Source organism: Puma concolor, chromosome B1, assembly GCF_028749965.1.
Source record: "Puma concolor isolate L17-30 chromosome B1, mPumCon1.1.hap2, whole genome shotgun sequence".
Lineage (NCBI taxonomy): Eukaryota > Metazoa > Chordata > Mammalia > Carnivora > Felidae > Puma > Puma concolor.
Genome location: NC_141670.1, coordinates 50,942,052 through 50,965,816, shown reverse-complemented (window position 1 = coordinate 50,965,816; position 23,765 = coordinate 50,942,052). Strand labels below are relative to the sequence as shown.

At 48.8% G+C, this 23,765-nt stretch overlaps 2 protein-coding genes across 10 annotated transcripts in view; one reads left to right on the top strand and one right to left on the bottom strand.

Annotated features, from left to right (window-relative positions):
* KIF13B (kinesin family member 13B) overlaps positions 1-6,804 on the top strand; it is a 201,810-nt gene extending 195,006 nt beyond the window's left edge. Inside the window, exon 40 of the mRNA XM_086703788.1 lies at positions 2,061-6,804. Within this exon, the coding sequence (XP_086559914.1) occupies positions 2,061-2,350 (290 nt within the window). The 3' untranslated portion in view covers positions 2,351-6,804. The remainder of the gene's footprint in view (positions 1-2,060) is intronic.
* Positions 6,805-8,989: 2,185 nt separating this feature from the next.
* Positions 8,990-23,765, bottom strand: part of HMBOX1 (homeobox containing 1) — a 196,574-nt gene continuing 181,798 nt past the window's right edge. For 6 of the 9 annotated variants that reach the window (XM_086703791.1, XM_086703792.1, XM_086703790.1 and 3 more), the window contains one exon: positions 8,990-23,091. In XM_086703791.1, the coding sequence (XP_086559917.1) occupies positions 22,954-23,091 (138 nt within the window). In that variant the 3' untranslated portion in view covers positions 8,990-22,953. The remainder of the gene's footprint in view (positions 23,092-23,765) is intronic. The other 3 variants (XM_086703796.1, XM_086703797.1, XM_086703798.1) reach the window with 1 other exon arrangement.

Below are 23,765 nucleotides of genomic sequence, written 5' to 3'. Positions count from 1 at the left end.
TGGCCCTGTCCCAGCACTGCGGGGAACTTGCTATGTGCCCTTGGGCACATCATTTGACCTCTCTGAGCCTCCAGGTCACTTTTCAAAATCAGGAATGAAAGTTACCTAAGTGTTCTCTTTGTTAAACCTCCAGACATTTTTCAGAAACCTAAGACATTGATTGAAAGCTACTATCAATTTGGTAATGAATTTAAATGCCTTTTTTTTTTTTTTTTTTTTTAAGTCACAGAGGCATCTGCTTTTGAACTGTAACAGTGTAACAGTAGCTGTGTCTGCTGTTTCTGCTCAGGTTGCAAACACTGATGCCTGTGTGCAGGCTGGATGCCTTGGCTTGAGAACAGAAGAGGTGATCTCTTATGTCTCATTACAGAATGGCACACCTTAAAAGCAAATAGATCACCATTTTCTGAAAAACCAGGGCCACTACTTAAGGAAATACTTTGTCCTTTAGATATTTCTTTTTATTAAAACAGCTTTACTCTGATACCAATTCACATATTGTAAAGTCTACCTGTTAAAAGTGTACAATTAATTTAATGGTTCTGAGTAGATTTACAGAGTTGTGCAATCCCTACCATAGTCTAATCTTAGAACAGGTTCATCAACCTAAAAAGAAGCCACATGTCTGTTTTGAAGGCCCTCTCCCTCCCTAAGTCCTAGCTAACCAACCAATAATCAGTTTTTCATCTCTCTAAATTTATATGCAATGTCCTAATCTGGACTTTCACATAAAGGGGATCCTACAATATGCTGGGCTTTTGTGACTGGCTTCTTTCATTCTGCATAATTTTCCAAGGTTTATCTGGTTACAACTTGTGTCAGCACTTCATCCATCCCTTTTTCTGGCCAAATAATATTCCAGCCTGTAGAAGTTCCACCTTTTGTTCATCCATTCATCAGTTGGTTTCCACTTTTTGGCTGCTGTGAAAAATGCTGTAAGTTGGAAGTGGTTCTAGAAGAGTAATGCAGCACAGGCCAGACATTTTTTAAAGAAGTGTCTGCTATTATGTGCAGGGAAATTGGGAGAGAAGTTTATATCTGCAGTTAGACTCAAGAATTAAAGTGGAATTAGCAAATAGATGAATTTATTCAACAATTATGCACCCACCATGTGGCAATCACTGTCTTGGTTTCCAAGGATACCTTGGGGAGCAAAACAAAGTCCCTGGTCTCACTGGACTTTCATTTTGGGAGGGAGAAAATAACCAAGTAAACAAACGAAGAAATAATTAACACTTGATAGTAGTAAGTGCTGTGAAGAAAACGAAATGGGGTGAGTGGGCAGAGGACAGTGGGGAGACTGGAAGTGGGGAGCTGGTGGGCAGGGGTGGGGGGTGTGCCCCGGGAGCTGAGGGATTAGCGGTGGCCACGCAGTGAGGGACATGGTCTGTTAGATGCGCTGAGAGGTGCTACTGAGGGGTCCTTGCTGACAGAGAGGAGGTGGTGAGGGTGGGCCTGTTTGGAGTCGGGGGAAGAGAGAAGGGTGGGTTAGGATGTGCAGTGAGTGAAGACAATTCATGATTGTTTTTGCTTCAAAGATCATGTTCCCCACCAACCTGTCACCATGAGATACTGACATTTAGGGGTCAGGGTGGTCCCTTTGCTCAGGTATCCTCTCTCTCTACCCACTTGAGCACTGGGTTCTCATTCTTCACCTTAATGCATTTTCTATCTGTTTTTACAAAGGAAACTTCTTTCCTCCATTTTGACACATTAAGCATGACATCTGACTAGCTACAATTTGGTAATTTGCCAGTTTCCATCTAATGGATTCAGGAAGAATAATCATTCCACCAACCACCTCCATCCAGGTTGAAAATGGTCTCTTCCCTGGAGGAGGGTGGGGTCGGTGCCACTTCTGCTTTGCTGACTTGCCTGCACCTGGCCATGGGAAATGGCAGGACGGGCGCATCGACCTCATACCTGGGCTGCCTGGGGGTGCCTGTCACCGGTGGCCAGCACATGCTGCCTGGGAGCCTGTGCCCTCGGCCTCATCTGTTTGACAGGGAGCGAGGGGCCCTGGGAAGCCACCTCTGTGTCTTCTTCTCTTTTCCCCTCAGGTAAGAATGACGGCTCCATCGGAGGGAAGCAGTACTTCAAGTGCAACCCCGGCCACGGGCTGCTGGTGAGGCCGAGCCGGGTGCGCAGAGCAACGGGCGCAGGGCAGCGGCGCAGCGCGGGGCCCAGGCTGCAGGGCGCCCCTGAGCCCCGAAGGAGCAGCACCCTCTCCGGCTCTGCCACCAACCTGGCCTCCCTGACAGCGGCTCTGGCCAAGGCAGAGGGCGCCACAGCGCTGAGGGCCGACAGGAGCCATAAGAACCCGGAGAACCGAAAGTCCTGGGCCAGCTAAGCTGGCGCCCCGGCCCTCCTCCCTCACGGTCCTCCTGGGCTGCTGGCCTGCTTCCCTGGCCAGTGCTGCCGGAGGGCGTGGCTCCCGAGCCTTGCCGGTGACGGCCCTGGGGTGGGCAGTGACACCTCAGACCCCCTTCCCTGGGGAGCAGGGCAGTGAACTCTTTTTGCACAACACAGGGCTCGTGACCTTTCCCTGCTCCTCCCGGGACTCTGGAAGCTTCATTTCTTCCTCTGCTCAGAGAAGAGGCATCTCCACAAGGCAGAGGGGTTGAAGGTTCTAGGAGCCTGGAGCAGTCCTGGATGGTGGGAGCCAGGCCCCTGCCTGGAGATTTCCCCACCTGGGGCTGTTGTTCCTCTTTTCTGTTCTGACGACCCCACTAACCTCGTAACCAACCTCGTAACCAGTGCCTTTCTTTCCCAGAGGCAGGGCATCCTCCCTCTGCCTCCAGGGCCAGCGCCCCAGCCGACCCGCCGTGGTTCTGGCTTGCTCCCCAGGCTCACTGCATCCTCTGGCCCCCCAGAGACCCAACACCAAGTAACAGACTCCCACAAGTGCCTCTGGTGGGACTTTTGGCACAAGGTCCTGGGCGCCACAGCAACGGGCACTGGGCCTGACCCTCCCACCTTTCCCTCCTCCTTTCCGCAGGGTTTCGTAGCGGTTTCTTTGTGGGCATGTTAGTGTCATTATACCTGGAAAGCGTTTTCTTTTGCCATTTGTTCCCTTAACAGAGTGCTTGGAATATATTTATTTATATTTATTTTTTCAAAATCCGAAATCTTTTCGCGAGCCACAATCATCTGCGCAGGCATGAGTGCCCCGGGCCTGCCTTGCACATCACCAGCCTCTGAGGCTGCTCAGCAGCTGCCAGCCTCCTGCCTCTGGCAGGGGTTCCCAGGGGGACAGAGGGTGATGCCCCTCCTTACGTTATCATTGACACAGACGCACAAGTGGCCTTACTCCAAGAGAGCAAAAACTTGGAGGATTATGTTATGGTGCATCTGTAATGGCAAAGTCAGCAGAGGTGTCACGACCCTATTTGGTGCAATTTTGGTTTCTTGGAAGGGCCTGAGACCAGTTTAACTTCTTGGCAGTTCTATACCCTGATGACTCCCTAAGGCTGGGGGGCTGTGGCCTAGCAGGTGGGCCTGTGCAAGGAGAGCTCCCCACTGTCCCTACCAGTCCAGACCTGGACAGCAGGAGACCCTCCACGAGCATTGCCCAGCTCTCGCAGGACACTTCCTGGAACCCTTCCCCGCCAGGCTGGTTGGGAGTTGGAACAGAGTCTGCAGAAGTGAGAAGAGGGCTGGTGCCTCTGGGACCAGGGGGTGGCGTGTGGCTCCGGTGGGGAGTGCCAGGTGGGATGGAACCTCCATGGGAGAGCTAGTGCTTCTGGAACTTTCCATGGGAGTAGCCCAGGGACCTAGTGCCCAGCATTCAGCTACCTGCCATGTATGTCCTCACAAGGGAGCAGGAGCCTAGGGGACACCCTGGCAGCCTGGGGACAAACCCCGGGTCAGGATTTGTGCACGGCACTGGGAGGCCTGTTTTTAGTTCTCACATTTAGACTCTTAGAAACGATGCCCAGGAAGACCTTTTTGAAAAATCTCTGTTCCGTAGGGATTTGAAGCCCCTACGGAGAAGTCATGTCAGGTTCCCTGCCCCAGAGTGGGGCTGTGTGGGGCCCACGGGTACCTGAGGGTTTGCAGCTGCCGCAGGCCCGAATCCCCGTTGGGGAGGAGCCCGGGATTAATTAGCTTCCATTAATTACACGTGGCGCCGCCCGCCTGCCCACTGCTTTGGGGCCCAGCTTCCTAACAGCCAGCTGTGTGCCAGGTGAGAGCTGCCGCTCCCGCCCACCCCGTGTGCCTCAGTCCTCACTCCTCACTGGGCTGGGCCCCCGTGACTCGAGCTGCCACAGGAGGACGGGCCCGGAGCTGAAGGGCACACCCCTCGTGTAGCTTTATCTCAGCAAATGTTCAGTTTCTGCCTAACCTCCTTCCCAGCGCAGAAGTCCTCCACAAATCTGTGTTCAGGTAGGACTTTTCTCTGCGGACACCAGCGTCAGTGTGGTCCATTGATGAACGAACTGGCACCACCCCTTCCTCTGAGGGGAGCAGCGATGCTCGCACAGCCTCCGACGACCTGCCTGTGGGCAGACGTCGCACGCCCGGCTCACTGGGGAAAACAAATGGAAGGTCATTTGGCCGTTTATGATCCTTATTTACCTGGCAGAGTACTTGCCGGAGCCCAGCCCTGCGCGTGCCTTCAGCAGCCTTCCGCAGAACTGTGTCGGGAAGGCCAGTCGGGAGATGGGTATCATGCTCTGTCTCTGTCACTTGGTTTGGTTGACATGGAGTGGACTGCAGTGGAATTATGGACCTGAGCGGGGTCATATCAGCTGGAGCTTGCAGGAGCCGTGGAAGAGACCAGCCTGGGGTGTAAGGAGGTTTCGGGACCACCTTCTCTTTCTCCCAAGGTCCCCTCTGCAGCCAGCATGGCCTCCCTCCGTCCCCTGGGCCTGCTTTTCCAACATTCCCAGTTTCCTCTGCCTGAGATTCCCCACCACCCATCCCCGTTCCTTGCAGGTCTGCCTCCCAGGGGAGCAGCGTTGCCCCAGCCGTGGCTTCCCCTGGGTCTTGTGCGGAAGCAGCTGACAGTGTGAGCAGCTGAGCAGAGGACCTGCCGGGACAGCCTGGCTGCCAACGGGGTGGGAGGGCCGTCGCTGGTCTCGGGAGGAAGGCATTACTGTGGCTGCTGTCTGGTATGCAGCTCTCGCCTGCTTTGGAGCACGTTTTGGGCCCCGCCCTGCAGGGTGTGAGAGAGGAGACGTCTGTCCCACTGGTGTCGTTGGCAAGCTGCCACTGTAGCTGGAGAGTCAACAGTGGGCCTGCTCCGGGACCGGGAGAGGCTGGTCTGGCTGTCCTGACTCAGCTCTGGCCCCACAGACACCTTGAGAGCCACGAGGCCTGTGTGGCTCATCATAGGGACAGGGTTTGCAGTCCCAACCCTCCCTATCTTCTTGCTTCACAACCGGCACGTCCCTTCAAGGTCCGGGTGTCGCTGGGTTAAGCAGGGTGCAGGCGTCACTCCGTTGCAGTCTGCTGTCTTCCTGGGCAGCTCGGGGCAGCCCTCCTCCTCCAGGGGATAAGCAGTGCGAGTCTGAGGGAGGCCTCCCTGCTCTGGTCTGCGGCCTTCACTCTCGCTCCTCGGTGCAAACTCATGTTAACCTGTTACTAGAAAAGCAGTGGTGTGCGGAAGACGTGCTCACTAAAGCCATAGCCCAGGCAGTCCCTATGGCCCAGCATTTATTGGGCCAAAGGTGTGGTCTTGCCGGGGGCATGGCCGTGGGAGGTGGAGGGAGGGGCTCCATCGCACCCACCTTCTGTTCTCACCTTACTAATAGGCCTGGTTTTAAATGAAGTGTCAGCACTAAGATTTGAGATGTGGTTCCAGCAGGTCCCAGGCTCTGGGATTGGGTGTGACAGCAGGAGGGGATGGGCCACCTGGATGCTGGGGCCACCCCCAACGGCCCCAGGCAGCACCAGGATGTGTCAGAGGCCAGGCGGGGGATCCTCCAGGGCTTCTGCCTCCCTTTCTGCACATATACAATCTCCACTGGCCGTCACCCCCAGGGCACTGCAGTGGCGGTGGGGCAGAGGCGGGGGGGGGGGGGGGGGGGGGGGGGGGTTGGCCATAGGGGGCAGCTGTCCAAAATCCCAGCCTGGCCAGAGGGCACAGGAGAGTGAGAGAGCACGGCCAGTGCATGTGGCTGGGGTCAGCCACGAAGGGCCTTGTGCATTTAGTGAGAGATTTGAGCTTCCATTGAGCTGTGAATGGGACCCTTGAAGAGTTTGAAAGGCTTAAACGGTGTTTAAATCCCTCATTACTTCCTTATGTTTTCTCATCTTGGCTTAACGTTCCCTGTATGTGAAACCCACAAGAAGTTCAAGGGTAGTTATTTTCCTGGCTGAGATTAGCTCCACTTGCTTGAGGTTGGCCTTGTAGGCCTGCGTCTGGGACAGGGAGTGCCTGAGAAGGCACCCACCTGTCTGTCGTGCCTTTTTACCCTGGGGATGGTGGGTGCAGCCTGTCTTGCAGCCTAAAACACTGGCTCAACCGTCCCCACACGTCTTTCTCTCAGAGAAGTCCATTGTGCCTTCAGCCAGGCTGCTGACACTAATTTTGTGGGGGGTCTTGGAGGGTCTTCTCCACGTGTGGAGTTCTGTAAATACGACAGGTTCACGTATAAAGAAATGATTTTGATTGGGCGACTATATTGATTTGCTGCACATGAAGTGGGAGTTTAAAAAATCCAAAGACTCTGTAATGAATTGTAAAGACTTAATGATTTGTATTATATAATGAACTAAAGGTCTGTACTTTTGTACCATATATGCCTTTCCGTCGTATGACCAGCAGCCTCTAAATAAAACCAGATGATTTCATGCCTACGTCCGAGGCTGGTCTCGTTGCTTTCCCCTCCCCCCACCCCCGAGGCAGGGGTGTTTGAGCTCATTCCAGGCTGTCCCATGGGGCAAGGGGTGGCCTGGGTCCAAGACTCTTCAAGACTGAGACTAGGACGGGGAGTTTCAGGGAAGCCGCAGGTCCCTGAGTGCACGTCTCCAGAACCCTGCACCCCTTGTGGTTTGGACTAAAGAACCGGGCAGGCCCCACGGGTTCCGTGGCCAAGTCTTACTCCCCTTGGTCGAGACCCTCTTACAGGAGCCAAGAGCCAATAGAAACTTTCTGATGGCCTTAGAACTAGGGTAACTGGAGCTTCTGGGCTAACTGGGAGACAGCTGGTCTGGAGGAGGTTGGTGGTGGGGCGGGGGGGGGGGGGACAGTCCTCTTCTCTGGAGCAGGATGTCCCAGTTCTCAGGCAACGGCTCCACTGTCCGCCTTGATCTACATGATCGGCCCCACACCTGCGAGCTGAGGACTTCCTTGCGCTGCTGCACAAGCAGCTTGACCCTTGAAGTTTCTGCAACAGGCATTTGGGGGAGGAGATGATGCTTGTGGACACTGGCAGGGCTGGGTCACACCCTGCAGGCTTGGAACCCAGTGTTATTTGTTGGTTCCTGCTCGTACCCATGAGGCCAGCATCCTCAGGACGTCGCTCCCGGCCGGGGCCCAGCACGGTTCGCAAGGGCACTAGGAGTGCTGGGCCCAGCCCCTCTTCCCTGGGGAGGTGACCAGGTCTCCTGAGATTGCCTGCAGGGAGCCCAGCACCAGGCAGGGGCAAGGCTGCTGGGTGTGCTGTTTTCATGGGCAAATGGGCTCCCCGGCGGCCCTGTGTCAGTAAATCACTTGGCTCTCCTCTGATGGATCATGTCCTTGCAGGTGGAAGGCCGACTGGAGGTGGCCACCAACCAGTCAGGGCACATCTTTGCAGGGCTGGTTTATATTCCTAAGTTCTCTGGGTTGTTCTCTGAGATAAGTACTGCCAAATTATGACAGAAATTTGGCAGCCAGGAGCTGCCCTGTTCTGAGGCAAGTCTGAATGTAGAATTGATCTAGCTCCTAGGATGAATCTCAATTTTCCAAGCTGCTACTTTCCTGCAGCTCATGAGAACTCCCACAGCATGAGGCTATGGGGTTGTTACGGTCGCTCAGACCCCAAAACGAGCTCTAGTGGTTGTGTCACGTTTAGTCCTCTCGCTGAGTCACTCGGTGAACATTTGTGTGCTTCTTCCGCACCAGGCCTTGTGTAGCAAACAGCGCGGATGGGCATTCCCGACCAGTCCCCACGCGTCGGAGCGCACGGTGCTCGCGGGAGGGGCCCTGGAGGATTTTAGCGGTTGAGGACGTTCCTTCTAGGCTGGTGCGTTTGCAGGACTCCTTTGCAGGCTTTGGCCCAGAGGAGGAGCGTGAGGAGACAATGTCCTCAGCATCCCCTCCCCCATCCCCTGCTCACCTCCACTTGGGGACTTAGGGTTTGGGGCAACTTAAAATTTTGCCTAGCCCTTCCTAAGTCTGTAAGAGGAAACCATTTATTTCTTAGGTTTTCTCTGAGGAGGGGTAAAACAAGTCAATCCTAGGCTGTGGGATGAGTGGGGGGACAGGGGGGCTTGGGCACTCTGTCCTTGAGTCCTGGGTAAGAAATCTGCCCCCAACCATAGGTGTCTTTAAGGAAAAACAATGAAGCTTCAGCTTTGCTTTTCATTTTTCACTGCAAACGGAAAGACGGCTCTTTGAGAAAATCAGGTGCTTGGGACGTGGCCTGGAGCCCGAGAGGGAAAGTGTGTGGAGCTTGTCAGCGTGGACAAGCTGCTAGGACCCCAGGGGCGCTGAGATGTGGGAAGACAGAGGGAAGGGAGGGAGGGGGCTGGGGTCGATGTGAGGGTGCTCCCCCAGCCAGGGCAAGGGAGCAAGGGGAAGGTGTGGCCTCTCCTGGGGTAGGAGAGCCCCATGGAGGAGGTGGGCGGGTTCAGGGGCTTTCCAGAGCAGAAGGCATTCCTGCCCCACCGCGTAGTGTCTGTCACCTCAACCCTTTCCAGGTGTCCTCGGCCTCTGGGCGTGCCAACTGCTTTTTAAAGCACAAAGGGACTGATGTCCAAAATGGAAAGCTGCCACCCGTTAGTGTTGGGGAGCTTCCCAAATGATCGTTCTTCCCCCCCAAAGAAATCCCGGCCAGGCTTTGTTCAGTTATACATTTTATTCTCTAATAGGTACAATACTAAAATAAACACAAATTAAAAAAAAGTTTTATTAAAACAAAACTGTACAAAAAAGCAGTATACTACATTTTAATTACAGAACAGTCTACTGTCCAAAAGGCACTAATCCAGAATAGGAGATACAATGATACAGGACTCATTTGAACTATTTTAATCAATACAATAGAGCACTTGTTTCTTTGACCATTTACATCTAGAAACAAGGGCTTTTTGCTACAGTCATTACACATTGTTATAAATATGAGTCCCACAGGTGAAGGTGCAGTATCGCTCTCCCTAGAGAAGGTTCAGGCCACGAGGGACTGCGTGGGGCTGAGAGGTGGGTGGGGGGCGGGGCCCGGGCCCAGGGCTGCCGGAAGCCTTCCCAGTGGATGGGCCGACTGCCCTGGGTGCGCGGAGCTTGTCTTCCAGCCTGGCCTCCCAGATAGTTGGTTTCTGGCCATTACTGGCAGCCACTTTACCCCCCTCTTGTGTGTTAGCACCGGGAAAGTGGGTTCTGAGATGCTCCAGGGAACTGGGGCTGGAGGTCTGGGTGATGAAGCGCCAGCAGCTCAGCAGAGGGGAGGCATTTTGGTAACCTGATCTGAGAAAAGGCAGCGACTACTCAGAAGAGGGACACAGAGCCCAGGGACGGCTAGTGAGCTGGGCACTACAGCCAGGCAGAGCCCCCTGCTACCTTCTGGGCAAACTTCTGGCCCAGAAATAAGAGGTCCCGTTCCTCCATTCAGAGAGGCCCTGCATCCATCCCCTCCTGATGGGCCCGGTGGAGAGTCTTCTGTTGAGAGAGACCTGTTACAATCTTGTGTTTTGGAACTTGCCTTCTAGAAGTGGGATGCTGCTTCCCAGAGGCTGTGCCCTGCCTCGCTGCTGCCTCAGAACCACGAACAGCTCCTGGGCAGTAGACGGCCAAGCTGTGTCTCTGCTTGTCCGTGTTTGGTGACCTGGACAACTCTCTAAACCCCAGATTTCATTCTCTAATGGACTCTGGACCTAAGGAAGAGAGATACTGCAGCTTTCCAAACAGTGTCATACACAGAGAAGACAAAGACAGGCATCTGATGTTAACAAAAATAAGTAACAAAGAAATAGGATTAAACCAAATCTCTTCTCACAGCATCCTATACTACATCCTCCTTCTGCTTAGCAGAAAATTGTACGTACACAAAAATACAAATACACAATTTTGTAGAACAGTCTGATTTTAATATATTTATATATATTTATATTTATACGAGTGGCAGGTTAGTTCATTATATAGAGCTTTTTGCACTTTTGGCTCATATGCAACAAGGCTTATAAATTCAGCTTTAGCTTTCATTCAGGTTTTATAGCTTTTGAACAATTGTTTTCACATTTAAAGCAGCATCCAATTTGCACTAGGAGTTTGTGGTGATTATAGGAAAGATGGGGTCAGGAGGTTACTGACAGGGAAGGCAGGGCCAGGGCCAGGGGCAGATATACATTCCAGTGTGTGTGGCGATGTCAGAAGGATTGCTATGGGACAGAGTTGACCATGATGACCCCTTGAGGTAGACTGAACACCTTACAGCAGACTCAGACACAGGTGCGACTCCCCTCAGGGACACATGGTGCACAGGATGGGGGACAGAGACCAGGAGACGCCAAAGGGAAACACAAAGACTAAGACACACGACGGCCAAGGCAGGGAAGGGCACTCTGCCCCAAAGCCATCTGGCAGGGACCCCACACAGCCCGTCGCAGATACTCGAGTATTTGGTGGACGCTAAAGACTTTCAGGCAGTCCCAAGGCATCTGGTCCATGGTATCTGATCGGATTATGACTGTCAACCTCACTTTCCACTTTCCAACCTGTGCCAGCTAGTTCCCACCCCCACAGCGAACAGGGAGACACAGCTGCACACGGTTCCGCAACAGAAAACAGTCCCCCCGCACTCTGTGCGCCGGGGTGTTCGGGTCCAGGTAACTGAGAAGAAAGGGGGGCTGTGGTGCCGCTCGCTGCACTGCTGTCCCCTGCTCTGCAGTGCTCCCGCGCACGCTCAGTGGGACAACGGACAAGCACTCGTAGAACCCGTAAACACGAGCAACTGGAGAACAGAGCAACAGCGCACTGCCTGGATCCAGGTTGGGGTGACGCGCTCCAGAGAAGCCTCCCTTCCATTACCACCACGGATTCAATATTCTCCCGTCTGACCACTTTCATCAACCCGCCTCCCTTCTCTCTCCCAATCCAAAGAATTCCTCTGGCAAATTTGCCCATACCTGTTAAATGTGAATGCCCACCATTTGGGTTATGACATTGTCTGAACAAAAACGCTGGATTATTAATGAAAATAAAGTGCCTGGTATGGATTTGTCCGTTTTGCAAAACGTTCTAATGCACCAACAAATCATCTGAGCGCTGCTTAGTGCCGTGATGTGAACAGAGTGCAGTCACAAAATAATCCGTCGTACACCCACCACATAATAAAGGCCCCAAATTTAGGTCAGACTTAAATTACTTTAAAAAAGAAGCAAACAGATAATCTCACACTCATTTTCAAAGACACACTTGTGATCTTGCTTCACCCCCAGCGACGATGGCCTTTCTGAGCCCTTGTGAGCAGACACCCTGATCCCTCAAATCTAGGGAGAGGACAAGAAGAGGCAGCCAGGGTTCCAGTGATTAATGATGGCAAATGAATCATTGTGTTTTAAACCATGATTATCTGACTCTTTGCCCTCTTGGGTCTGGATGCACTTTCCAGCTGCGGACAAAGACAGACCGAATTCTGCACTGAGGCGGTCTTGCTCTCCCCGATCTCCCCACTCGACAGCTGTAGATTTTGCTAAGCAGGCTCCTTAACATTCTCTACGAACCGAGACCGTAACCCCATTGACAGAGACACCCTTAAAAAGCAGCGCAGGACAGAGTGACGGAGCCAGCCTGACGGGGCAGTGCCAATGCCGCCCTGCCCACGAGCTTGCCCTTGTAGTTGTTCTGCCAGCAGAATGCTGGGGGCCCTGCAGAGGGGCAGCTATCTGCACCTGCCCCTGAGGGCTAAGTGTAGGGAGGGGAAGAGGAGGGGGCAGGGCACAGGCCGACTCTCCGGCAGGTTCCAGAGGTCTGTAACTTGCTTAGGCACTTAAAAAACAGAACTAGAAATGTATCCTTGGAAGGTACTGCATACCTACTGGTGACTATGGCCGTGGAAGGGAGGGAGGGGAGCCCATGGGGAATCAGAGAAGGCTGTGGGCTCTTCCAGGGGAGGCAACTATGATGTTCTTGGTCTCATCTGGCAGGGGCAATGTCCCACCTTGCAGCCTGGGTGAAGATGAAAACACCGGGGCTGGGCCCAGTAGCAGCTCTGCTCTTCCCTGTTTCTGCAGACCAGAGCAAACGGATCGGGGCAGAGCGGGTGTGTAGACGGTCTGCTCCAGACTCAGGGCTACAGGACTGCACAGGCTTGCTTGCTATTTCCCGTGTGAGAAAAACTACTAGAAGAGGCCCTTTCGAGAGAAGTGTTCCGGCGAAACCGTGAGCAATGAAGAAAAGCCTTGCCAGAGATGCCGACGCTTGAAGGGAGAACTCCCCCTGCCCCCAAAGAACTTTGGTTTTGTGGTGCCCATTTTCAGAGATGCAGGATTAAGGGGCTCACTGACTTTAACATATTGAAATGTGGTTTTCAAGGCAAATCACTAACAATAATGCTCTTGAAAGGAGCCCACAGCTGAGCCCCCACCTCTGTTCCATCCACTCTACTAATGTATGCGCTGCCTGCCCCCGCCCATGAATCTGGCATAAAAACAAAAGAGTTCAATGTAATATCACTAGAGTGGCTGCTGTTTACATTAATATAGCACTAATGTCGTTTTGTTTCCAGTTTAATAGCTTCAGTGAATGATGAAGTGGAAAAATGACCCTCATAAGTTTACGCTGGGCTCTTAGTTCCAGTAAAGCAACAAAAGGGGAGCGGTTTCTGGGCTTAAAGGAAGCCAGAAAACAAGACGGAGACTTCAACTTGACCTGGAAGTGATGGGAAGCTGGAAAAGTTATAAAGGCAACACAAATCTTGTGACTCATCTCTGCCACCCATACTGGTTGGTAAGAGTCACGTGCTCTTTCCAAGCTTGGAGTTAATGTCTCCATTCCAAAATTTCAGTGGCACCCAACTGCCACCAGAGATGCCAAATCTGGACCAACAGCTAAACAGAAGGCACACATACCTTGTTCCCTTCACATTAGGGTGGGGTTTTTTTTTGGTGTGGGGCGGGGGGGGATTAATGAAAAATCCCATTAGCCAGCTAATGAAACAAGGTACCTATTACAGAGCCACCAAACTCAAATAGTCAACCTGGTAGATCTGCTCACAGGGCCACTCCAACTGGGGCCTTCCTCCTGGGGTGGTTTCCACTCTCTTGGGCTCCAAGGATGCCTAGGACGTGATGGAGTGGATGAGAAGAGAGTGACAGCCCCTGGGAACAACTTACTTTCAAGAGGAAAAGAGCTGGAGAAGCGAGGGGGAGAGAAACATGGAATTTTAGTTCAGTCCTCCGGTCAGCTTGGAGCCCGGGCCCCTGACAATGGTCACTGAGCTGCCACCTGAATCCCTAGGCAGCTGGCCCCTTTGCTGGACTGTGGTTCATTAGACAGTTCTATGCCGATCCCAAATCTGGACCTGTCTCCATGTGGGGCAGACACTAATACCAGAATCCCCGAATCTCCAAAAGTACTGGCTCAGCCCCACTGTCTCTCATGTCTATGATGGGACAGAACGAGCTGGAACGGCTTAGCTAAACACTTCTGTGCAGAAGCAGGATGCCTAACAGTAACAGGCACTAAGAAAATGCTCGAAGAGCTAAACAGAGGGAAAACGGGAAGTGCACTCTCTGCCTCAACTAACTGCAACCACACCCAAGGAGTGCTAGTAAATTCTACTTCTCCTCAAAACGCAGATGATGAGACAGCCATTCTGTTTCTCCTCCCGCCCCCAAAAGGCAGGACCTCACATTTGCCTTCTAGAGACAGGATGTTTGAAACAGGTTTCACATCACTGTTGCTGAGCCTCACTCAGTTCACTGCGTTTCTGTCACTATCACTAACCACGGAGAAAGGCCAAGGGGAAGGGATGCTCTAATGTCTAGATCATCAAAGTAACACTAGTTCAGTGTCAGGGGGAATGAACTGCACAGACAGAGGATAGCAATGTGACAGTGTGCTAGTGGGGATTATCCAGCATTGTCTTGTGAGAGAACAAAATAGGTTAAGTGCATTGATTTCACTCAGAGCAATGCCAGGCAGACCCTGCGACCTGTTCTCCAAATAACATCTACTAACGTGAAAGAAGCAACTGGAGATTTTCCTCGACTCCATTAAGGTGATGCTGCTCAGTGTAAGGTCTGCGAATCTTCAAGAATAAACAAGACAGTAAGAACACTCAGCACAGTGCCTGGCGCATAGTACATGCTCAATAAATGTCAGCTGCTATTATCATGAGCTCTGAATGCTCAGGAGGTCTGAATGTTTGTCTCTTGTTGCATTATGATTTAGAATGACATCTTTCTTTACTCTGGTCTCTTGTAAGAGTAACTTCTGGTGTTTTCTTCCAAAAAAAAAAAAATACTATTTCGTGGGCAAGTACTACCCATGCTTTCAGGGATTTGGGTGAGTTGGCTTTCTTTTTTGCTTTTTTCTTTTTAGTGGGGGCTGCTGGTGGTAATGGCATTATAAGGTGTAGGGTTTTTGGAATCACCAAAATGGCCTGTGGAAACAACTGGGGAGGGAAATGTCTTGCTAACTCCAGTTCTTTTTTAGTAGCACCATTCCTTAAGCGGCACATCTAATACTTTGATCCCTAAAATAGCAGATTGTGTTAGGTTTTAACTGCAGTGATAATTCTATTTTGTTTGAATATAAGCAGATAATCAGAACGTTGTGCTGGCTGTTTGAATGCCTGTCTCAGCAATCGGTATCATACTCCAGTGAGTTCTCAGAATTTCTAATCTTAAAACAGCTTCTCAACTGTAATGGAGACGGTGATCTTTCAGCAGCTGGGAAAATAAGGGATGGGGTACTCTGCTCTTTGGGGCCATAAATCCACAATCATTCCAACTGTCAGAAGACTGATAGGACCCCACAGGGAAGTCTCCACACTAGCACATGTATCTTGAAAGTAGGCGCGTGGGGGTGGGGCTGAAAGTCACTTTTAGATCCTATAGGAAGAGAAGCACCGTGTAAGAACTTTTAATGGCATTTTTCCTGATCTGGCCCAATGACTACACATTTTGGAGGTATTTTTGAGAACAAGAATAAAAGACCTCAAGGCAGAACCTTTTCCCAAATTCTGTTTGTGGACGGGGAGAGAACAGTTATAGAGAAGCAGCCTGCCTCAGCATTTTCATCAAAATGAAGTGTAACTAGCACTTGGTTAGGATCCCTTCTGATATGTGGAGACGGGGGAAAAGGTTTGTATGAGGGTAAGCAGCAAAATATGAACAAAAGCAAGAGTGGCATTTTCTCAGTGGTTACTAAGCAATCCCGGAGTGTCCAGGCTTGAAGGAAGAAGGCGCTCGTGGCCCAGGCTCACGGGCACAGCTAGGAGCCCCACAGAAACGAAGCAGCTTGTGAGAAGCTGCTTGGCACTATGCTGGGTGCTGGTATTTGTGCGGAGGCTCACTTGATCATAGAACTGAATGAAGACTTCTGCAAGTGATGGAAAAAACCAAAGCATATTTTAGAGAAAAGCTAGCTGGTGACACAGCAGCTCCCCTCCAGTGGGAGGCCTCGGCGGGAGAACAGCAGACATCCTGGGCAGGCGGTGTAAGGTGTCAAGACCACACGATGCTCAGGGGGACAAGGTGATGAAGAGAAAGCAAGCAAAGTGAAAGGGAGAGAAAACATGCACCTGGGTGGGCTGGGGAGACAATCCCACTGACTCAGCAGAGCAATGGGGAAAACTCAGGATAACAAAAGGCTGCTGACATAAGGAACCTGGTTTTGCCCTGTAGGAGCGATGTGGGGAAATCTGGGTGACACTCATGCATATACATTAACTTCAGGACACTGTGAGTATCAGGACTCCATTTATGCCACATAGTTGTTAAAAGCTCACATGTTTACATCTGTTTGTATCATGTCTGTCAAAGATCCTATGATTCAGTGAGGAAAACGCTATTTAACTCACGTGTACATTCCCATTTGATACTTTCTAATGGTGACAATGGAAGTATCAAGTAACCAAGGAGAAAATCAAAATCCCAGGAAGTTTGTCTGACAGTAAATGTCCTCAAGTGAGGCCACACGATGTGCTTAGCTAGCCAGCAAGTGGGGCAGTCATGAAGGGCTTGTCAGGGACTGACTCAGTTTGGGGTTCTGACTAAAGTTTCTGCCAAAGGTGGAGCTAGTCAAAACTGGATGTGAGACAGAGGTTTAAATGATATAGAAGTCAAGTGGGGAGCAACAGCGAAGGCTTCCATTTTGAAGTTGAAATAACTCCAAATCCTTCTCTTTCACTAAAGGGAGAAGACACGAGCACCATGTCATTATTTTAGTTTACTGAGCTGCTGTTCCAAATGTTCTTGGGAGCATCAGTGCTAAAAGGGAACAGGGAATGGGAGATCTGCCATTTCCAATCACATAAAGGACAGAAATCCTTTTAATTATGACCATGCCAATCTACATCTTGCTAAAACAGCTAATTACATGTCAGGAGGACACTCAGTCATTCAGAACAATTGTCGTTATATTTTTATATATTCATTCTGTGCCACCCCCCTCAATTACCATGGTTACAATTTGAAAGGATTCAGGCAAACCTTCATTTGATCACAGCACACCAATGTGAATTTGAGAGTTAATTATGGCTGTATAGAGCCACTTTTATTAAAAGAGAAAATGAAAATGGAGTTAAGGGAGCGGCATCCCAAGATGTCTGAGCCGGGCACACACGCCCTGCTCAGGTCAGCGTGTGGCAGTCATAGTGACAGGGCACACTCGACAGCTGCCCCACACCACTGCACTTTGGGGCTCAGACACCCATGGAAGGCACAGTCATGCCATCCAGATGGGCAAATCAATTCCCAAACTTGTCAAGCAAAAAAGGTGTCAGGACTGAAAGGCAGAGCCGCCTGCAGATGCATCCCTGTTTGCTGTCAGGGCGCTGCGCGGGCTAACAAGATAACGGGCGTGAAACGTGGGTGGCTGACGGCCAGAAGTTAGACTTGACTTGAATCAGTTAGATTTAGTTCTGCGCAATGCTTGGCCCCAAGCGTCCTATGAAGCGTGATAAAACAGAAGTCCAGGGTTCTGCACACTGGTTACCCACAGCATCTACTACACCCTCAAGGTCCCTGGGTGACGATAAGCACGGGGTGCAGGATCTTTTGGTGCAAGCAGATTTCCCCTCCCTTCTCCACCCTACGTACTCCCCTTTTAATTACAAAAGAAAACTAATGTTATAGGAAACTGGATTTCTCACATCGTTAGCTTTCTCTTTGCTGCTACTTTTCATCTCCACCAAGACTTCCAGCTTTCGAATGTCCATAGATAGGAACAGAGTTGCACTTCAGAGATAGGTGAGTCAACCGTTGGTCCTTTAAGATGACAAAAGCAGTCGCTTATCACTTTTAGCTTATAAGTAAAGAGACTGAAGAACAGCCTTTCTGAACATAACCTGTTTATAAGAGGAGTTTCTGTGACTGGAAAAGGAACTTGTGGGGTCGATGTATTTAAAAAGTCTTTCCCACCATCTCAGTATGGTAGTTCTCCTTAGAGGGGTAAAGAAAGCTTTCCTCTTAGGTGATAGTCATCTTTTGAAGAGAAGAGCATGTGATGAAGGAGAGCGCGGTACTGAAAAAGAAAGGGCCTCTACTGTGACAATACGCTACCACTAGGGAAATCCTTACAAGATAACGTGGACATTCATAGTTGCCTCCCTGGGAAAATCTTGTGTTCTCATTATGGTACAATACCTTCAAACTGGAAAACTTAGGTATTACTGAAGTAATGTAAATTAGTCTGGAAATTAAGAAACAGGAAGAAGGTTTTTGGGCAGGCAGCTCAGTTAGCCAAATTCAACATGGCCGACAACTGATACCCGAATCCTGAGTAAACATCCTTGCTATTTAGAGAGCACAGAAAAAGGAATGTTTTAAATGTGTAATTCCCACCCCTTCCCCAGTGCATCCCCCACCCCATCCCTATGCTCCAGAAAGACGCTGTCAGCCAGCAGCTGGTCAGTGCGCCCAACTTTCACTTGGGAAATCTTGACAAACAAAACCGGCTCAGTAAAGCTATAAATGGATTTGGCTGGTCTCAATGCAGCCCCAGTGAATACAGTAGTAAAACATTACTAATAATCACAACAACAAAATGACAAAATCTATCACCACTCTGACCTAAGATTTAAATCACGGACAGAGATTAACACAGAAAACCAACGCACAACGTGAAGGGTCAGGACTATTCAGTGTAGAGTGCTACTGAGCACAAGATCATCAATAACAAGAAAAATTATTGCCTAAGAATCTGTTGAGACTTATTGGGGAAAAATACTCCGGTTGTTCTCTGAACAAAAAAAGACAAAAAGCAATTTTAAAAGGCAGAGCTACAAGTTACATGGGAAGACTGCTTCTACCCAAACCCTTCTTAGGACCAAGAGAGTAAGGACTTGAAGTTCACATTTTTAGGATGGGTAGGACTGTGTGTGAAAAAGGGATTATTTCCACTGTTATGGGCAGAGATAATGTAGCTGGTCAGTGGAATATGTAGCTGGTCACAAAGATGGCCTGCAAGACAGAAAGGAGTGTTTGTGTGAAGAGATGGACCACACCCACATGCTCTGCCTTCTGTGGAAGATAAAAATCCCAGCAAAGATGTCTGCTCAAGATGAGGCCCTTAGTATTGGAGCCCAGAGGCAAATGGAAGGGGAGCTGTTCACAGAGGGAGAGAATGTGACTGGAGATTCCTGATGAAGTAAGTCTATTTACACTTGGTGCTTGATGGCTAGAGTCCAGGAGGGAAGTTTGTAAAGAACTGAAATGAGTGTATGAGCGAGCTCTTCATGAGTTGTCCCCTTTGAGGTAAAAATATATGTGGATATCTGGCCCCAACAGCGGTACTGTCGGTTACTGGACTGCGTGCCATCGAAAATCTACCAGGAACCACAGTACTGGATTTGCATACTTCACTGTTGATGAGCAGCTGCTTCCTCACCCGTATCTTTTTAGGTGGTCACCTCTACTGAGCTTCAGTGAAAGGTACCTTAAAGGGGTCTTCCTGTTCCAGGAACTTTCTTCCTGTGAAGGAACAGGAGAATGTGGGGGGAGGGGCCGCCCACCCAAAGACAGTGTGTGGGAACTGTACAGATCCCATAGGTAGGTGGAAGGTAACCGCACTTTTCAACCACTTAAAGGACTGAGACTGTGAAGAAATGCCCTAAGGGGTACTCAACAATTACAAGCTTTGCTGAAATAAACCAAAGTGTCTATTTGGTACTGACTGACACCAGAAGGTCTCAGCTAAGAGTGTTACTGTATTGCCCTCCCTGGCCTTCACCCCACATTAGGGTTATCAACAGCAAATCAGAAATCTCATTCAGATGGTCCATCTTTAAAAGGTCCCTTTGTAAGGCTGTGTTGTAAGAAGAGTAGGAAGTTTACCCATGTGACTATAGTAATTCAATGAAAGTGTCTTTCAAAAAATAACAGACAAGTTCCTATAAGAACTGCTGACAAGGTTTCCACCCCACCCTTTTATTTAGTCTTCTTCACTAGGGAAGAGCAGTCCTGAAACAGTCCTCTGGGGCCTGAGGGATGTACAGGATGGAGTAAAAAAAGAGGGGTAGATCAACCCAAAAGTACATAATGGGATTTTTTTTTTCTTTTTTTCTTTTTTTTTTTTTTTTGAGTCTGGCTCTTTTCCCTTCAGTAAGACAGGAATTTAGGGTTTTTTAAGAAAAAAATTCACCATCCAAAGATACTACAAATTAAGACAGTGACAACTCTGTGTGCCACAGAACTAAGGTAGACTGGACAAGACAGCAGAATTGAACCCAGGGACAAAAACAAAACAAAAACAAAAACAAAAAAACAATGGCAGATTTAAATCTAGGCCCCAAAGAACTGTATTTTTGCTCTCGGTGAAAAAGCAAAAGTTATATGTAAGGCAGCGGGTCTTAAGAGCAGGCCAGCAGTCTTCTTCAATTAAAAGAAGAATTCTGGATGAAAGATTCCTTCTTCCTGAACCCAATATGAGGCTATCCTGCTTTGTGCTCTTACTTTTTCCAGGTTGCCAGATAGGGCCCGCTACTGCTTTCATGGATACTGACTCCCTTTTTTCTCTGAAGCTTTTCTCCTTCCTTAAGGCCTTAAAACAATGAAACCTTTTAGCTCTTCTCTGGCAATCACGTATTTCTTTAGAAACTGCAGCTGTCTTAACAGTTTGAGTCTGTTTCTTTAAAAAGACCAGCAAGAACAAATGATACTAGCAATCCCATCATAAAGAAGCTATCAATTATAATAATCTCCTTACAATAAATCATGGATGTGGCTTGTCAGACAGTATATTTTCCTCTCTTTTCTTTCTGATTCAACTGAGAATAAGCAGACAAAATTTCACCGGAATGGGAAGATACAATATGTTACATTTTTTTTTCTAAGTAATATAAAAGGAAAGAAAGATAACATAATCTCCTAATTGAAATAAAAACTCAAACACACCAAGAAAGAAAATGAGCAGGGGGATCATTCCTGAGAATAACAAATGCTACTCTTGAATCTGTTGGTTCAAGTAATACAGTCAAACAGAAAAGACTACCCCATTTTACTCCAATTCTTGGAAGCTGGAAGAAGTATATACATTTTCTGCCTGAAATCCACAGACAAGAGCAGGCCCAGTCTCTGCCCTTAGCTCTTTAAAGTCACAGACCCATATAAGGTGGCATTTTCATGCCCTCTAAAGGCTTCCGCACACTGGCGTAGGCAGGATGAACAGACAGGGAGAAGACCTTGTCAGCATATGCCTTAAATGGAGTCAGACCAGCTAAAAACTGGTGGGTATTTAATATCTACTAATGAGAAAGGGAAAAACAAAGAAGGTCAGTCTCACTCTCTTCTCAATGGTTTTAGGTTGAATACATCTGGTGGGGGCATGGAGGTGAAGAGGTAAGGAAATGGCGCCTTCCTTCCATCTTAGAAATTGTTCTTAGATAATGGACGAAAAGACAGTTAACAGCCAGCCCCAAATCCCCCTTTATACAAGGCTCCACTGTGCGTAGAAAGGAGATGGAACGAGGCAGAAAATACACAGCAGTCATGCCTCCCTCAGACGCACCCTACGCCGCTACATTGAAGGCTGTTTCCTCTTCCCCACAGTGACAGTGTGTCATTTAATCGGGATGCCAAGAGATCATTTTCATACAAGGCCAGCAGATGTAATTTTCTTTGATGCATGAATAGTTCATCATTTTGCTACTAGATGACAAGGTGATCACAGGGTGACTTTATAACGCAAGTTCACTGTTTGGTATTTTGAGTTCTCAAAATGAAAAAAAGATTTATCAAATATAAATATCTTTAAAAAGTAACAAAAGTGCTACATATGTGATCAAGGAAAAAAATTCCATTAGTTACTGCCGCTTAAAGTAGATTAAACTTTACAAATATTACCACATCCATTATCAATATGGCTTCCAATTATTAAATAAATTGCCTGTAGCAATATAGCTTTTCACACCTCTACAAGGACAGAGTAAAGAGAACACCAAAGCAGTCACATCACGTTGTATCTTGAAGACACACCACGCAAGTGGCAATTGTCCCCTGCTTTTTTCTGCTCCTTTTTAGGAAAGTATTTGCAATTGTGATAGTCAGTCAGCATAATCCCACCATAAAGTCCTCTATCAACCTCTCATATTGAGGGGGCTCCAGTTAATGGATACAAAGACTGGAAGTTCATTCACTCATTTGTGACCTTAGCTCCATCCTTGAAAGACTTTTTTTTGGTAGCAGGGAAAGGGGACACAAACAGGAGGCAAAGCAGCGTCCATGATGACCTCCAGCACTTTTGCAGGCAGGCACATACCTGTGCCGCGTAACGTACAGTGGTTCTGAGAACTGGACTTAACATCCATTAGACATTCAGCTCATGTTTTTTGTTTTGTTTTGTTTTGTTTTCCAATGCTCTCAAGCTGGGTTTGTTTTGTTTTGTTTTTTTAAATGACTTTTGTTTTTTTGTGTGTTTGAATCATGGTCCCAAAGGCAGAAGGCAGTATTTTATCTACTAAGTCACACAGCTTGTGAGAGGAAAGGATGTCTGTGTCAGGCATGTTAACATCAACCAAAATCTGAGATCAAGTTTTTCCATGGACATTCCACATTTTTCCACAGCACCCAAAGAAGTATAATCTAGCCACAGTGTGACTATTATGAGGCACGGCTTATTGCAGCTGGAAATCAATTATTCCCAAGCTAAGTGGGAATTCTAGTGTTCCTTTTACTCTGCAGATACTCCCCGAATGGTGTCTGTCAATCCTGGGCCACACTACCTCAGCTTGCATCCTATCAGTCTTGGGGAAGGAAAAGGGTACAGACTAGTGTTACAGGAATCTAAAGGTACCCAAGGTTTTACACGTAGCCTATTATTTGAGAACTGAGGGCTATCTAAATACCTGGAAGCACTTTCTTGGAATGCTAAGACAGAGCAGCAAGATTTTCTAGCCTCGGGGGCTGGGAGAGGGAAGTTTGGTTGGTTGGTTGGTTGGTTATTATTTACTGGGAATTAATACTGAGAGAGTATATGCAAAGGCTGAGGGCACCATGCCATCTTCACAGAACAAGACCCTAAGGGCTAACTGACATACAAGAAACTGCAAGTTATACTGTAAGAACACATGTTAAGGACCGAGGAAAGTCTGCTAAGGTGCTACGTCTAAACTAAGTTAACTTCTCATGTTCAACCCTCCCTGATCAGTCGTCATCCAGGGCCTCTGTCTTGATTTCGTTGGCTCCTTGTCGGGCCAAGGCCAAGATAGTGTGGTTGACTGCTGCCATTTCCACAGCTAATGAGATGGGGTCTTGGTGATCACTATGGCTAGTGCTGTCATCCTAGACATGCAGAAATAAGAAACAAATGTTATTAGTGGATTGGTAAAATTCTCCAACTCACAGAAAGGCATGCTGAGGGCAAGGGGAGGCAGAACATTCGTGGGAGGACACAGTGGGTGAGGGGCTCGTGACAGAGTAGAGGTGAAATGTATTTAAGTAGACACTGAATGGAAATAGGTCCAGACTTCCAGTTGACATTTCCATGATTCAACAAATAAAAAGCACCAAAATGTTTTTTTCTTGCTAAGAATTTTTTCCTTCTATCAGAAAGATTGCTGGTGATGATAATCAAACCTGATCATTCTAGGTTTGCAACAAACATAGCACTAGTCACTGAAGGCCATACTAGTGAGCTATTGAATTCTGGACTAGTACTCGTACAGATTATCAGAGCTCATGGTATCTTTCTACTGAGCTGAGAAAACTAGACTAAACTACAGACACCAACATCTTATGGATAAAAATGCATTTTCACAAAAGAACAAAAGACCCAAAAAACTCTCGATTACAACAGGACAAAAGTATAACTGCCAGCAATGGCTATGGGTGAAAATGTGTGGTGCTCTCCTGCAGGAAGACACCAGGGAAGCGGCAGGTGTCATATTTAGGGGGAGTGGGAAGCTCTCCCTCTGTGCACAGCACAACAAAGCTGTGAAGGAAACTGGCACCGCAGG